General features: G+C 37.5%; 1 protein-coding gene across 1 annotated transcript in view; it reads right to left on the minus strand.

Annotated features, from left to right (window-relative positions):
- Window positions 1–1,344: 1,344 nt before the first annotated feature.
- SPART (spartin) overlaps window positions 1,345–17,999 on the minus strand; it is a 38,505-nt gene continuing 21,850 nt past the window's right edge. The window contains 1 exon segment of the mRNA XM_047723170.1: window positions 1,345–2,974. Within this exon segment, the coding sequence (XP_047579126.1) occupies window positions 2,701–2,974 (274 nt within the window). The 3' untranslated portion in view covers window positions 1,345–2,700.

Genomic DNA, 17,999 nt, shown 5'->3' on the forward strand with positions numbered 1-17,999 from the left:
CATGGGCATGCGGTATCTTTCCATTTGTTTGTGTCTTCAATTTCTTTCAATGTTACAGTTTTCGGAGTAAAGACCTTTCACCTCTTTGGTTAAGTGTATTCCTAGGTATTGTATTTTTGGTGCAACTATAAATGGGATGCATTCCTGATGTAACAACCTTCTACTCCTTCTCATTTTTTCTACCCAGAGACTTCACGGTCATTCCTTATCTACTGACTATGACATTAAAAGTGTCTTTCCAGGGGCTCCTGGGTGGCTCAGTGGGTTGGGCCGCTGCCTTCGGCTTGGGTCGTGATCTCGGAGTCCTGGGATCGAGCCCCGCATCGGGCTCTCTGCTCGGCAGGGAGCCTGCTTCCTCCTCTCTCTCTGCCTGCCTCTCTGCCTGCTTGTGATCTCTCTGTCAAATAAATAGGTAAAATCTTTAAAAAAAAAAAAAAAAAAGTCTTTCCATGGAAAGTTTTCCCATAACCTTGCCCTTCAACTTGCAACTCTCATTGCTTTAATCTCCACTCCACTTCCATAGCTATAAATACTCTGAATCCTGTCACCAGAGTGGCTTTACCTGAGAAAACTTAAGTTCAAAAACTGCTATCAACCAAAACCTCATTCTTTCAGCTCCCAATTCAGTTACTCCCTAAAGAGCAATGTTTTATTAACTAATTGTCTATGGAGCTTCTTAAATCTGTAAATGCTGGGACCCTATCCCTTTTCACAGTGATCTTGCTTCCTTAACAGCACACTCTAGCAATTTGCTCCTCAGCTGGCTTCCAAAATGGATTGGGGTGTGTGTGTGTGTATGTGCCTGTGTAGAGGACACTTGCCATTAGTCACTGTTTCCTCTTAATGAACAACTTTCAGGGTGATCAAATTATTTCTTCACATGTGACAACTTTTTGCATAGAATACATCTGAAGATATTATTTGGGGCCTCCCCCCCACCTAATCTATGTTCTTAAAGATATTCAGCTTTCTATATCTTTAAATATGAATAGAAAAAAATTTTGATGAAAACAAGCTATTCAGAAATAACAGTGAGCCAATTCCTCGTAATCTCTTTATATACACACATGCATGCACATGTTTATTTCTCTCTCCTAATGGTCCTGTTTCTCTGGAACACTCTAATATAGAAGTTATACTTATAAAGATTATGTCTATTAATCTAAAAAAGCAACCCACAACCAAATAAGCAAAGCAGAATGAAGTAAAATGGACAACTAAATACAAATCCAATTTTTGACAAATCCAGTTTTGCTGACCACTGCTCTAAGTTAACTTTGTAAACTTTAGGGTCCACTATTTGTCATTCCACTTCTCAAATTTAAGGCAGAGATTAACTGGAAGCTATTTACCAATTCAGTTTTATTTCCACATTATCCTTAGCCTTAGGGAAAGGATCCATTAATTCTAGGTGTTCCCAAAATACGATCCTGTGCATACATTTGAGGCCAAGTAATTCAGAAACAGTTTATTCATAAAGGGTGTTTTTAAGACAGTTTCAAATAAGGTCTAACAAACTAAGTAGCCATTAAACTAAAGTAGCCAGAAATATCAGAATGGACAATAGATATGAAAATCAATACCAATCATTTATAATCAGTAAACAAAAATAAAATGCCATTAGGTATTTACTTATGTATTTGTACCTTATAAGTGTGTGAATGTCCTGTCTTCTGCCAGAGTGGAAACCATTATACCTCACCCACCATGGATTAAGCCTGAATTCTTCACATTCTTAACCATGATTATAAATAGAAGCTTTTCTAATAATTTATTGGCTTTAACATAAAAATTCCAATGACTAAATCTCAAAATGAAAATACATTTACCATCCAAAAAATTCTGTTTATATTTTTTATACAAATTTAGCCTCTTGGAGTAACTTAAAGAAGTAGATATGGTAAAATAATTTCTTAAAGTACTTTTTTGTCCAATTAAGGTGATGATATTCACAAATTTTAATACAATATCAATCATATACCAAAACTTCCTAGGCTCCTAGTAGATCAATAGCAGTCTAAATCTAGAAGATTAAAAAAAAAATCTTTGTATTCATTCTAAATCAGAAAGACCATCCCCCTTCCTAACGAAGATATAAGCTACCAAATAATTTTATAGAACCTCATCTTATTTTTCATGATTAAAAAAGTCTTTTAAATGTTATCTGAGAATTCTTTTAGTTTAGGATTATAGTTATTTTTAGCTTACACACTGAAAATTCTGATAAGCACCTAGGGGAAAAAAAAATCCACAATTAGTGCAAAGCCAGCAGACAATATTTTAAGTCATTCTTTCAAGTACAACTAGAGCTAAGGTTACTAAATGCCAAATTTTATGTAAATATATAATTTCCTATCTTGCTTTTTGAAAGACAGCAAATACAAAAATAGTTTAACATCAGGTTTAATGAGGTTTATAGCATATGTATTATTAATCTTATTTTAACTGCAAAAATATTTCAGCCACATTTAGAAAAAATAATGAGAATATAACCCTATATTCTAAAGGCCATATGCAAGAATACTGATTCTCTTCCTTGTAAATAGAATACATGCTATAAAGCTTATGAAATAGTCACTTCATAGGAATGAATACATTTTAAAAACACTGGTTAATCTGTGGGGAATTCCACATTTGCCTATTTAACAAAAATGTATCCACCTTGTAAGGCTTTGGTATAGGTGATTCACAGCACTTCCATCATTTCTCTTTCTTCTTTGCCTCACTCTTCTCTAGTTCCTTTGTCTCCTCACCCTTCTCCCTTTTCATGTTTACGTTTGCTCTTCCTTCTTGATTTCTTCCCTTAGAATTATCAACTATTTTATAGTCTTCAAGGAGTGTTTGTCCCGTTTCTTTTGCAGTTTTCTTCACCATTGCTTTGATACCAATGTTGTCAATATTATAGGCAGTTACACCAACATTGATGGCAGAATCTACTGCATCATGTGTAGCTTCTCCAGCAGTATGCCCATATCTTTAAAAGAAAGGATTAGAAAAAAGTGTAATGAAATTATAAATATAAATTAAGATCTTTCGAATTAGTGTTAAATAGTCCCATGTTTAGTATGTTATTCCTGAAAGCAAAATCAAAGGTTATGCTTCAAGTTAATTAATAACTTAAAACACAGTAAAGAATAAAATCAAACTGTGCCAAGGCTGCATTTCTCCTTTAGCAAAAACTGTGAAAATAAACTCAGGCTGGCTGAGATTTATTTAATAAAGATGGTTTATGTTGAAGAATAAAATGTAAATTATAATAAAGATTATTTATCAGTCACTATTTCCCTTTAACCCACCCCTTCTGGAAATAGAGAATTGTCAATGAAGCCAACTGTAGGGCACAAAGAATCTATAGTCACTATAAATGGTTTTGAGTTCTACCTTAACTAGACTTTGGTTAGGTCTTTTATTTATTTATTTTTTAATGAGGGATAGTGGGTAGGATAAGAGAGGTGAGAAGCAGAAGGAGAGGGAGAGGAATCTTAACCAGGCTCCATGCCCAGAGCAGAGCCCGACAGGGAGCTTGATCTCACAAACTTGAGATCATGACCTGAGTAGAAATCTAGAGTCAGATGCTTAAACAACTAAGCCACCCAGGCGCCAGAATCTGAGGTTGTCTTTTTTTTTTTTTTTAATTTGACAGATAGAGATCACAAGTAGGTAGAGAGGCAGACAGAGAGAGAGGAGGAAGCAGGCTCCCTGCTGAACAGAGAGCCCGATGCGGGGCTCGATCCCAGAACCCTGAGATCATGACCTGAGCCGAAGGCAGAGGCTTAACCCACTGAGCCACCCAGGCGCCCCTCTGAGGTTGTCTTTAAGCAAAGATTCTACCACACTTCCTCCCTCACTCCACTCTGCGGCAGACTCACTGGCCTTCTTATGTTCTTCGAAGCCATCAAACACACATGAGCCACCTTAAGACCTCTGTACTGGCTGAAATCTGCCTAAACTATTCTCACCCTAGGTATTCACATGTCTCACTGCCTAAGCTTCTTCAAATCAGCTAATTGTCTTCTCACTATCTCACCTATTTCAACTTTTTTTTTTTAATATTTTATTTATTTATTTGACACAGAGAGAGAGAGAGATCACAAGTAGGCAGAGCAGCAGGCAGAGAGAGAGGGGGAAGCAGGCTCCCCGCGGAGCAGAGAGCCCGATGCGGGGCTCGATCCCAGGACCCTGAGACCATGACCTGAGCCGAAGGCAGTGGCTTAACCCACTGAGCCACCCAGGCGCCCCTCAACTTTTTTTTTTTTAAAGATTTTATTTATTTATTTGACAGAGAGAGATCACAAGTAGACGGAGAGGAAGGCAGAGAGAGAGAGAGGGAAGCAGGCTTCTTGCTGAGCAGAGAGCCCGATGTGGGACTCGATCCCAGGACCCTGAGATCATGACCTAAGCCGAAGGCAGCGGCTTAACCCACTGAGCCACCCAGGCGCCCCTATTTCAACTGCCTTACTCCACATGCTCTACCCCACTGCCCATCAATCTGTCCTTAAGCTGTTCTTATTGTATAATTTACCACCTGCTACAGACTATAGACCTTAGGAACTCCCATTGTTTTTGCTTTGCTTATTGTCTTGCCAGAATAGAAACCCTATTAGAAAAAGGACTCTGCCATGTTCTTTAATGTATACTACGCCGTGAGAACACTGCCTGTCATTCAATATTTGTTGAATGAATAGATTTAATTCTATTAAACACACAGTTTCTAGTACATCAAAATGTATAGCAAAGTGCTTGGGAAATTATAAAAGCACTATACAAAAGTAGTCCTTATTGACAATTACCAATATCTGTGCTTAATACTGTTTCTATAAGAAAATACAAGTTAAAGGGCTACACAAAGGTACTAAAAATTATCCCACTGCTGTTTCTCTTTACCCTTTTCAAAGTACCAGGTTTTTTCTTGCCTAGCAACAACCAACAAAAAGGCAACATTTTACATTTTTCTCCAGGACACACTGAAATTTCCTAGATGATTTGTGACCTGTATCTGGACATTTTATACTAATATTGGATCTGTCCTTTGAATTCCCAAGTCCTCTATTACCATTACTCTGGTCTGGAACAGTGGATTGTGATCCTACTAGCTTGCTCATGCTTTTTTTTTTCAATCTCAGTGCTAGAAGTGTGAATCTTATTATGTTCCTGAATGAGGATTCCATTCATTCCTGTGCCTCATGTTAATAATTAGAACCAGAGGGGCGCCTGGGTGGCTCAGTGGGTTAAGCCGCTGCCTTCGGCTCGGGTCATGATCTCAGGGTCCTGGGATCGAGTCCCACATCGGGCTCTCTGCTCGGCAGGGAGCCTGCTTCCCTTCCTCTCTCTCTGCCTGCCTCTCTGCCTGCTTGTGATCTCTGTCTGTCAAATAAATAAATAAAATCTTTAAAAAATAATAATAATAATTAGAACCAGAGGATGACAGAATCTACAGTTTGTCAAACTGTATAGCTATACATTCTTTTTAAAAAAGATTTATTATTTATTTAAGACAAAGCACATGTGCTTCGGGGAAGAGGCAGATGGAAAGAGGAGAGAGAATCCCAAAGCAGACGCCTCAATGAGTGCAGAGCCATAGGGCTCAATACCAGGACCCCAAGATCATGACCTGAGCCAAAATCAAGGGTGAGATGCTTAACTGACTGAGCCACCCAGGAGACCCCATACCACTCTTGATTGGGGCTTTCTCACAGTTACCAGACATCAAAGCTTCCTTAACAGCCACCTGCCAGTACCTGTTGCTTTGCAGTCCCTCGACATTCCACAGCATTTGCTGATTTTGCAGAAGACATGGAACCTTCTCACTGTCAATCAAGCCCCCACAAATACTATCATCAGGTGGCAATGGCTAAAGCTAAATGAGAAGAAAGAGGTGGCAGCAGTTTCAGCACTGGAAGAGTGAGCTTAACTCTTGGTTGAACAGGTTTCTCTTAGAGCTTTTCTTTTCCACGTCTGTGTGAGCTATAAGGAAGTGACATGGTTAACCTAAGAATTTGGCCGTATCATTGTTTGTGAATATAGGAAATCCTCCAGATTCAGGACCTTCCACTTCCCTATTCTACTGATGCATTCTGATACCTCTAACTGCACTCATGATATTTTTATATGAAACAATTCTAAAGGCTACATTATTAGTAGTAATGTGCTAAAAAGGAGTCTGTGTTGATACACTGAGGTTTTGTTTTCCCATGCTATCTCCATTTCAGCAGCAATTCCTGTTAATTTGGTTAACAGTACCAAACTAGGAGTCAAAAAACTACATTTTAATACCAATTGTGCCCCAAACTAATCATATGATGTTGGTGAGGTCTCAACATCTTTACATTTCATCAATTATTACTTCATTTAATAAAATGAAATGTCTAGGTTAAAGCACTTTGATAATTCCATTATACAATATGTGTAATTATTTTTAAAGACCCTATAAAATGGCTTTTAAGCAGTTGTGTTTATTTACTTTAATATATCCTCATCTAACACTTCTGCTTCCTAGTATGCCTTAGAACCAGTATTTCTGGCAGAAATCTGTTCTTCTCTTCCTTGATAAGTAACTGCTCAGTTCTTTTCTTCATTCAAACTATACCGTAGATTTGGACTACACTGCTAAAAACTAAAAAGCCTATTTCTGGTAAAAAGACGTTTATTTTTTATTTCTTTTTAAAAAGTTTAATTATAGCTTTTATAATTAGATTTTATTATAGATTTTAGATTTTATATGCCAAGTAACACTACCAATTGAAGAGAATTAAAAATGAATATAAAGTATGCTCTAAATAAGTCAATGAGACTTAATATACAATTTAAATGAGACTTTTCAGAAATTTCTCCAGAAAAAAATTCTCCAGCACGTTTAGTGATGTCTACAAAGACAACAAATTGGCATTGATTCTAGATTTCATTAATTATAACAAAATTTCAGTCATAACAAATTTCTAGTAAATCTGCCTAAAATTCAATTTACTTTACATGCAACCTTCAAAAATATTCTTGGAAACATTAATCTTAAATATTTGAATTAGAAATAGCATCTTCTTAGTCTATCCATCCAAGGCAGGTGGGTTGTGGCCAATTTAAGAAGGACCTTATAAGTGAAGCTGAGGAATTTAAACTTTATCTTGAAACTAATGGGAATGGCACAACCACATTTATGTTTTAGATACCTAAGTCATCAGGTTGCATTGTGAATTGTAAGGGTGTAAGAGGGAGACAGAGGAACCAGTTAGGAAACAAGCTATAAGATGGATGAGAAATGATGAATCTCTATTCTATAGTAGTGGTCACGAGACTGGAGAGGAAAAGATAAATATAAAAAACAGGATTTAGCGAATGAACAGCTGTAGGGTGATGCAGTTGGGATTCATGAAGCTTAAAGTTTAAAACAAAAATTAACTGGAAACATAGATTTGAGAGGTTGTAACTATAGACACCAGTATAGATAATATCCACAAAGAACAGAAAAAGACTGAGCAAAGAGTGAAACCTTAGAACCAATATTTAATGAATGTATATGGAAGACAACAACCCTGAGAAGTAGTCTTATAAGACAAAATTGAACTGTGAGTTAAATGAGAATACTGTTAAAATTTGTGGACAGCTGACCCACTAATCTTAACAAGCAGTAAGTCTTTGAGCAAGATCAATCAGAAGGAGAGGCTACAGTGAGCATGTGATTAGACTTTATTCATGAAAAATGAAGGAAAATATCTAAGACATTAAAAAGACAAGTCTTTCAAATCTAAAGATAACATTAAATGGAACTCTGGCTAATATGATATACACTAAATCTGAAGCCAAACTGAAAGACAGACTTAATGATGAGTCAAAATCAACAACAAGAAATTAAGCAAATGTAAATACAAAGTTCTTAGTTTTAGGTACATGTATCAACTGTCCAAAAATAAGACGAAGGCCCAGATTTTAAATAAAAGGTTCATTTCTTTAAAAAGCCCAAGTTTGATATGGGTCAATGAAGTAACATCTACTAAAAAGATACACTCTTTGGTTGTATGCCCTATTTCTCAAATGCTAAATATGACCAAATGAGGGAGGCAAATCCCACTGTATTCTATCTGGTCACAATACATAACACTACATTCAATTCTGGGTTCCATTTTGAGAAGAACACTGGTAAATGAAGGATTTGGAAACCATACTATATACGGAATTAAAGGAACAGGGAGTATTTCGAAGTTAAGAAAAGGTTAAGTGGAACACATGATGATAATCTTTAAATACTTATATAGTTACCATATGGAAAAGAGAAGACTGATCTTATAGAACTCCTGAATCGATGCTATACAGAACTGGTTTTGGGTAATATGACATCTGCCAAAAAAATTACCATCAATGAATTTGAATTTGCCCCTTCACCTAGTGCAAATTTAAGGGGAATTTTAATTAAAATTCACTAAACAAACCAATAAAATACTGTATCTTGAAAAGGTAAATTCCTTATAGAAAAACAATTTTACTAAGCTTATTCTTCTGAAAAATGGAGAACACATTTTATCTTAGAATAAGATAAAATTTTAATAAGGGGAAAACAAGAATGGATCTAACTTTCTGAATTTATATGATTTTCCTCTAAACTATTTGTTTAATTTTTTAAAGTTTATTTATTTTTTTTTTTAGTAATCTCTATTACCCAGTGTGGGGCTTGAACATAGGACCTCAAGATCAAGAGTCACACCCTCTTTTGACAGAGCCAGCCAGGCACCCCATCCTCTAAACAATTTCAAATGGGGAAAAAAAAGGAGCTTAAAGCTGAAACTTAGAAGCTATGTACAAGAGTGAGGAATTATTTAGTAGATACCATGCTGCAATTAAATACAGTAGATTTGAAGTTACTTATTTTTATTGTTCCTGTATGTCTTCATGATCCTAAATTTAAAGACAAAAGTATTAATGTAACTGACAAAAACAGTCTTAATGAACAGTTCCTACATATTTACCTAAAAGTTTTAAGAATATAAATAATTATACAGCTCTTTAAATAAACCACTCATAGTCAATGAACATAATCTTTAATCATAAAACCATGAAAGGAGGGGCAGGATGGCAGAGAAGTGGGAGACCCTGTTTCAACCAGTCTCCTAAAGTAAGCTAAGTATCTACCAGAACACTCTGAACACCCATGAAATCAGCCTGAGATGTAAGACTGTACACTTCTAGATCTCTATAGGGGCAGAAGATATCAGTGGAGAGGTAATGGGAGTGGGAACACTTGGACAGATATTGGAGAATAAACAGAAGGGGGAGGGAGCCACCAGAAGCAAACCATTTGAAAGTAATACCCCAATACGAAAGTGCCCTGTGATTGGGGACCGCATTAACTTGGAGACTGGTTAAAAGCACTCAAAAAGAGCAAAAGATCTTAAGGGGCAACTGGTGGAACTGGGCAGTTAGGGGCACAGACCTAAGCCCAGGATCCCAGGGTGGTTACCACCAGCAACCACTCGAGCCAGAGAGAGTCCGGCAAGGGAGTCCAGTCCGTGGTCCCTGAGCCTGTGGCTTTCAGGGGCTTGTACCACCTCTCCGGCTGGGTGCACCCCCGCCTGTGCCTCAGGGAGTCCGGTGTAGGCGCCAGCCTGCAGTCTCTGGGCTGCAGCCGATTACAACCTGTGTGGCCGCGGGGTGTGCAGCCTGTGCCTGAGAGAACCCAGGGCAGTCTCAGGTCAGGGTCCCTTGACCGGCAGCATTACAAGACCTGCGCCTCCGCCTGGTGCAAGTGCGTCAGTTGTGGGCGTGGGCCCCAGACAGCGGTACCGGTAATGGCAGCAACCTGGGTTTGGGCTTGCCTGGACCAATATCACGGTTTTAGTGGCACAGGGGTGCAGAAACAAGCGGGGGCCTCGGGTGACCACCATTAACAGTGGCTGGGAGTGCGCACCACCTGTGGGGAGCTGTGGTGTTCAGCGGAGTTTGCATGGGGGGCGTCTGTGTGTTCTGGACCACCCAGAGGGAAGGAGTCTGAGGCTTCTCTCTGAGGCAGAGGTCTGGGTGTGGACAGTTTGCTTTCCACTAAACCTCCGAAAACCACAAAAGCCACAAAAAGCCGCCAAAGAACAAAACCTCCAGAGAACAAAAGCCTGAAAAACCCGTTTCCACAGAGCCAATCCCCTAATAGGGGGCAGGGTGACTCAGCCCAAGCAGGACCCTCCCCAAGAAGATAAGCCAAAAGAACAAGAGGATAACCACCACAGAGTCCCCATAAAAATGTAAAACCCCAACATCAGGGGAAAACAATATATTAATCTCCTGGTATTGCCCCCAAACCTGTATATTTCATAGATAACAACTTTTTTTTTTTTAATTCGTTCTTATGATTCTTATTCTTTTAATTTTTTTAGCCTACTTTCCATTATGACTAGAGGTTTAATGCAACATATTCCATAATAGCTTTTTAACTGGAACTTCTTTCATACCTGTATTTATATACCTGTATAATATACCTGTATTTTTTTCTTTTCTTTTTTTTTAATACATATAGATATAAGCTTCAATATAATCTTTTTTCCCTATTCAATGCCACCCCTATATATAAACCAGTTTCAATTTCCCTGTATCTCTGGAAAGTTAAGTCCTTTAACAAAAATAACAAGATTCACACAGGAAGAACTGAAATAACCTTCCTCGCCCACATCGAGAGTTTATAACCATCTTCCCATCTTATTCTTCTGTTAGTGTTTCTGTGTATTTGTTTTTGTACTATATAAATCTTATTCTTGGGGTTCCTTTTGGCTGGGTGTTTCTTTTTTTTCTCTTGTCTTTTACTTTTGTTGGTCTTTTTGTTTGTTTTGTTCATGTACCTTATAAATCTTACTTTTGAGGTGCATTTTGGCAGGGTTTTCTCTTTTTTTTTCTCTCTCTTTTTTCTTTCTTTTTGGTGGTGACTTCTAATTGCTCCAAAACTTTCCAGGGTGCACCTTGCCTAGAGTGTGGCTGATATATTCAGCTATACATCCCCTCAACCACCTCTCACCAAAATGACTAGGAGGAGGAACACTCAACAGAGGAAAAATCAGAGACTGTGCCCTCTGCCACGATCTACTGGATAAAGACATAAACAGTATGTTGGAAAGGGAATTCAGGGTAACAATTATCCAGGCAATGGCTGGCTTGGAGGAAACCATTAGTGGCAACATAGAAACTCTAAGGGTGGAAGTGAGGGCTGATCTGGCAGTACTAAAAAATGCTATCAGTGAGATCAATCTAATCTAAATACTCTAACACCTAGAGTAACCAAGGCAAAAGATTGAATTAGTGATCTAGAAGACAAACTAATAGAAAGGAAGGATCTGGAGGAGGCCTGGAACAAACAGCTTAGAAGCCATGAAAACAGAATTAGGGGAAAAAATGACACCATGAAACGTTCCAATGTCACAATTATTGGGATGCCTAACAAATTACTGGGATGCCTAACAAATTTCCCTAGTCTGGGGAATGGAACAAGTGTTTCTGTCCTAGAGGCAGAAAGGATACCCCCCAAGACCAACAAATCTAGAAAGACCTCCAGACACATAACTATGAAATTCACAAATCATAATTTTAGAAACGGGGTCCTAAGGGCAGCTAGGGGGAAGAGATTCCTTACATACAGAAGAAGGTCCACTAGAATAACATCAGACCTGTCCACACAAACCTGGCAAGCCAGAAAGGGCTGGCAAGACATATTCAAGGCACTAAATGAGAAGAACATGCAGCCAAGAATACTTTATCCAGCAAGGCTGACATTCGAAATGGATGGAGAGATAAAGAGCTTCCAAGACCGGCAAGGTTTGAAAGAGTATGTGACCACCAAGCCAGCACTACAAGAAATATTGGGCGGGGGGGTCCATAAAAGAGGAAAGAACCCAAGAGTGACATAGAACAGAAATTTACAGAAACAACCTATAGAAACAAGAAACAACTGATAGAAACAGGCAACATGATGTCAATAAAAACTTATCTTTCAATAATCATTCTCAATATGAACAGCCTAAATGCTTCCATAAAACAGCACAGGGTTGCAGACTGGATAAAATTACAGTATCTGTCCATATGCTCTCTACAAGAGACAATTCGGGACCTAAAGATACATCCAGACTGAGAGTGAAGGGATGGAAAACCATCTTTCATTCCAACAGGCCTCAAAAGAAAGCTGGGGTAGCAATTCTCATATCAGATAAATTAGATTTTAAGCTAAAGACTGTGGTCAGATATACAGAAGGACACCACATCATTTTTAATGGGTCTATCCACAGGAAGATCTAACAATTCTAAGTATTTATGCCCCCAATAAGGGAGCAGCCAACTACATAAGCCAACTGTTAATCAATATAAAGAGTCCTACTGATATGAACATATTAATTGTAGGGGATCTTAACACGCCATTGTCAGCAATAGACAGATCATCTAAGCAGAAAATCAATAAAGAACCAAGAGCTTTGAATGACACATTGGACTAGATGGACCTCAAAGATATATACAGAACATTCCACCCTAAAACAACAGAATACTCATTCTTCTCAAGCGCACATGGAACTTTCTTCAGAATAGACCACATACTGGGTCACAAATCAGGGCTCAACCGATACTAAAAGACTGAGATTATTCCCTGCACATTCTCAGACCACAATGCTTTAGAACTGGAACTCAACCATTAAAAAAAAGGTTAGAAGGAATACAAACACTTGGTAGCTAAAGATCATCCTGCTCAAGAATGTTTGGATCAACCAGGAAATCAAAGAAGAACTTAAACAATTCATAGAAACCAATGAGAATGAAGACACATTGGTCCAAAACTTACGGGATACAGCAAAGGCAGTCCTATGGGGGAAACACATAGCCATCCAAGCCTTACTCAAAAAAACTGAAAAACCCTGAATGTGCCAACTCTCTTTACACCTTAAAGAACTGGAAAATCAACAAGAAATTAAGCCAACCCCATGCACAAGAAAGGAAATAATTAAGCTCAGAGCTGAGATCAATGAGTTAGAAACTAGAGATACAGCAGAACACATCAACAAAACTAGAAGCTGATTCTTGGAAAGAATTAATAAGATTGATAAACCACTAGCCAAACTAATCCAAAAGAAAAGAGAGAGGAACCAAATTAATAAAATTATGAACAAAAGGGGAGAGATCACAACTAACACCAAGGAAATAGAAACAATCATCAGAAATTATTATCAACAGCTATATGCCAATAAGTTAAGCAACCTAGAAGAAATGGATGCATTCCTGGAAACCTATACACTTCCAAGACTGAAACAGGAAGAAACTGACAACCTGAACAGACCAATATCTAGTAATGAGATTGAAGCAGTTGATCAAAAACCTCCCAAAAAACAAGAGCCCAGGACCTGATGGATTCCCTGAGGAATCCTACCAAGCATTCAAAGAAGAAATAATACCTATTCTCCTGAACCTGTTTCAAAAAAATAGAAACAGAAGGAAAACTTCCAGACTCTTCCTATGAAGCAGCATTACCCTGATCCCCAAACCAGGCAAAGAGCCCATTAAAAAGGAGAATTTCAGCCCAGTATCCCTAATGAATATGGACACCAAGATTCTCAACAAGATCTTAGCTAATAGGATCCAACAACTGTACATTAAAAAGATTACCCACCATGACCAGGTGGGATTTATCCCTGGGATGCAAGGGTGGTTCCACATTCACAAGTCAATCAATGTAATAGAACAAATCAATAAGAGAATAGAGAAGAATCACTTGGTCCTCTCAATTGATTCAGAAAAAGCATTTGACAAAATACAGCATCTGTTCCTGATTAAAACTCTTCAAAGCATAGGGATAGAGGGAACATTTCTCACTTCCTAAAATCTATCTATGAAAAACCCACAGTGAATATTATTCCCAATGGGGAAAAGCTGGCAGCCTTCCCTTTGAGATCAGGAACACGACAAGGATGCCTACTCCTGCCACTGCTGCTCAACATAGTATTAGAAGTCCCAGCAACAGCAATCAAACAACAAAAAGAAATAAAAGGTATTCAAATAGGCAAAGAAGAAGTCAAATTCTCTTCAAAGATGACATGATACTTTATATGGAAGCCCAAAAGACTCCACCCCCAAACTACTAGAACTCATACAGCAATTCAGTAGTGTGGCAGGATACAAAATCAATGTACAGAAATCGAATGCTTTCTTATACACTAAAAATGAAATTATAGAAATGGAAATTAGAGAATCAATTCCATTTACTATAGCACCAAGAACCATAGATACCTTGGAATAAACCTAACCAAAGAGGTAAATGATCTGTACTCGAGGAACTACAGAACACTCATGAAAGAAACTGAAGAAGACACAAAAGATGGAAAAGCATTCCATGCTCATGGATCGGAAGAATAAACATTGTTAAAATGTCTATACTGCCCAGAGCAATCTATACTTCAAATGCCATCCCGAACAAAATTCCACCAGCATTTTTCAAAGTACTGGAACAAACAATCCTGAAATTTGTATGGAACCAGAAAAGACCCCAAATTGCTAAGGAAATGTTGAAAAAGAAAAACAAAACTGGAGGCATCATGTTGCTTGATTTCAGGCTTTACTACAAAGCTGTGATCACCAAGACAGCATGGTACTGGCACAAAACAGACACACAGAGCAGTGAAACAGAGTAGAGAGTCCAGATATGGGCCTGCAACTCTATGCTAAAATAATCTTTGATAAAGCAGGAAAAAAATATCTAGTTGAAAAGGCATTCTCTTCAATAAATGGTGCTGGGAAAATTGGACAGCCATGTATAGAAGAATGAAACTCGACCATTCTCTTACACCATATACAAAGATAAGCTCGAAATGGATAAAAGACCTCAATGTGAGACAGGAATCTATTAAAATCCTAGAGAACACAGGCAGTAACCTCTTCGACATCGTCACAGCAACTTCTTTCAAGACATGTCTCCAAAGGCAAAGGAAACAAAAGTGAAAATGAACTTTTGGGACTTCATCAAGATCAAAAGCTTCTGTACAGCAAAGGAAACAGTCAACAAAACAAAGAGGCGACCCACAGAATGGGAGAAGATATTTGCAAATGACACTGCAGTCAAAGGGCTGATATCTAAGATCTATAAAGAACTCCTCAAATTCAACACTCAAAAAACAGATAATCACATCAAAAAATGGGCAGAAGACATGAACAGACACTTCTCCAAAGAAGTCATACAAATGGCTAACAGACATATGAAAAAATGTTCATCATCATTAGCCATCAGGGAGATTAAAATCAAAACCACATTGAGACACCACCTTACACCAGTTAGGATGGCCAAAATTAACAAGACAAGAAACAACAAGTGTTGGAGAGGATGTGGAGAAAGGAGAACACTCTTACACTGTTGGTGGGAAGGCAAGTTGGTGCAGCCACTTAGGAAAACAGTGTGAGATTCCTTAAGAAATTAAAAGTAGAGCTACCCTATGATCCTGCAATTGCACTACTGGGTATTTACTGCAAAGATACAGATGCAGTGAAAAGGGCCATCTGTACCCCAATGTTTATAGCAGCAATGGCCACAGTTGTCAAACTGTGGAAAGAGCCAAGATGCCCTTCAACAGACAAATGGATAAAGAAGATATGGTTCATATATACAATAGAATATTATGCCTCCATCAGAAAGGATGAACACCCAACTTTTGTATCAACATGGATGGGTCTAGAGAAGATTATGCTGAGTGAAGTAAGTCAAGCAGAGAGAGTCAATTATCATATGGTTTCACTTACTTGTGGAGAGTAAGGAATAACATGGAGGACATTAGAAGAAGGAAAGGAAAAGTGAATTGGGGGAAGTTGGAGGAGGAGACGAACCATGTGAGACTGTGGACTCTGAGAGACAAACTGAGGGTTTTGCAAGGGAAGGGGGTGGGGGATGGGTGAGCCTGGTGGGAGGTATTGAGGAGGGCATATATTGCATGGAGCACTGGGTGTGATACATAAACAATGAATCTTGGAACACTGAAAAAATAAACTAAAATTAAATAAGTAAATAAATAAAAATAGGTATTTGTAGGTATAAAAAATAAATAAATAAATCCATGAAAGGTATAAATAATATACTTCTCTAACACAATCTGCTTTTAAATATGCCTAAATGAAAAGATAATCTTCTGTATTGGCTTTCAACACCACAAATCAGATAAGGAAGTATATATAATACATTTGTTTTTCTCCTAGGCATAATGCATATAATTATGGCAGACTCAAAACAACTTGGGAGAATAACTTATAGTCAATAAGAATACAAATTTTATTACACTACCATCAGTTGGACTAGAAAAGAAACACAAATGCTTATGCTATCAAATACTTTTTCAAAGTGTAAAATCATAAATATAAAAATATAGATTACATTTACATTCAGAAATGTAAATGTATGTAAATAAATCAGAACTAAATTAAATGAATAACTAGCTCTTCCATTTCTTCAGTGATAAATATTAAGTTATTACTGGTTTGATACTTGTAGTTTTTTCATTTAAAAGACAATTTCTACTTCTGGGCCAGATTATTCATAAGTGAGGAAACAGTATTACAAAACCCTTTACATCCCCACTGCACATCATATCTTTCCAAGTTTCTAATTAAATTATTACTAAGACCAAAGTAGCTTTATAGTTAGAAATATAAACTTACTTAACTAAATTCTCACCTGTTTTTTCACCCCACAAATCTTTGGAGTAAAGGATAAAAAGAACAGCAATACATACCATAATAAAAATAAATTAGCTCAGCACCACTGTTAAAAAGTGTCCTTTTCATCATATTAAGGTCTCCTCACTAAGGACCAAAAATACAGTATCTACACAAAACCTTGCTAATCTTTCATAAAGCTCTACTTAATTGTACTTAGATAAGCATTTTTTTTTTTAATAAAGTAGGAAATAGGCAAAGCTGCTGGAAGCATTTACTACTTTCTAACATGACTGCCTAACAATTTAGGCAACAAATGATACTGATATCTAAAAATAATTCACTTTTGGCCGAAAAGGCACAGATGATTTTCTTGGACTCTTGCAACAAAAGAAAAAACTATTTTTCTAATTACGATTTATCCACCAAAATAACCTCAGAGTCACAACACAAAGAGTACTAGAGATCAAGGTTAAAAGTACCCAGAGGTAGAAAGTTGGAAGACTTGTTTTTTTTATTTCCACAAAAAAAAATTTCAGATCTATTCTATATTTTCTTTGCCAAATCTTTTGATCAAGATGTTATGTTGCTTTGATTCAAAAGATATGCATGCTCCAGTTGGAGATCAAATCAACTCAGTCTGGAAACTAAGTTAGTTTTTCCTAAGCCACTAGTAATTTACTATAGTGGGAGAGAATGTAAATGCATGATAGATCGTGATTTCTAACTCTAGATACTAAACTTGCACAGAAGTCCCATCAAGCACAGGGTTGGTCCAGTACTATTCTTCACAATGCATGACACAGAGAGACCTGGCTTACATCCCAGCTCTACCACTTACTAGGGATATAATCTTCAACAAGGTTATTTAACAGCTCTATGCTTTGGCTTCCTCATTTGTAAAATGGAGATAATAGTGTTAAAGATTAGAGGTGCCTGGATGGCTCGGTGGGTTAAGTGTCTGACTCTTGATTTTGGCTGGGGTCATGACCTCAGGTTTGTGAGATGGAGCCCCACATTGGACTCTGCACTGGGCACAAAGCCTGCTTAAGATTCTCTCTCTCTCTCTCCCTCTGCTCCTCCCCCACCCTTCTTTCTCTCCCTTTCTCTCAAAAAAAAAAATAGTATTGAAGATTAAATACATATATTAAAAAGCACTGAACACAAATGTCTGATACGTAAGTATGATCTGAAATGTTGTGAGTAGATAATTAAAACAAATAACTGAGAGTTGAGAATACCATGAATATTACTTTTTGGTCTCTAAGTAAAAATTTAATATTAGACTTTAAACTAATTCAAAGCTAAGAAAGAAACTCGGGTCCTTCATACTAGATTTATTTTTTAGACCTAGATTCCTCGAG

The sequence above is a fragment of the Lutra lutra genome, chromosome 3 (genome assembly GCF_902655055.1).
Source record: "Lutra lutra chromosome 3, mLutLut1.2, whole genome shotgun sequence".
Lineage (NCBI taxonomy): Eukaryota > Metazoa > Chordata > Mammalia > Carnivora > Mustelidae > Lutra > Lutra lutra.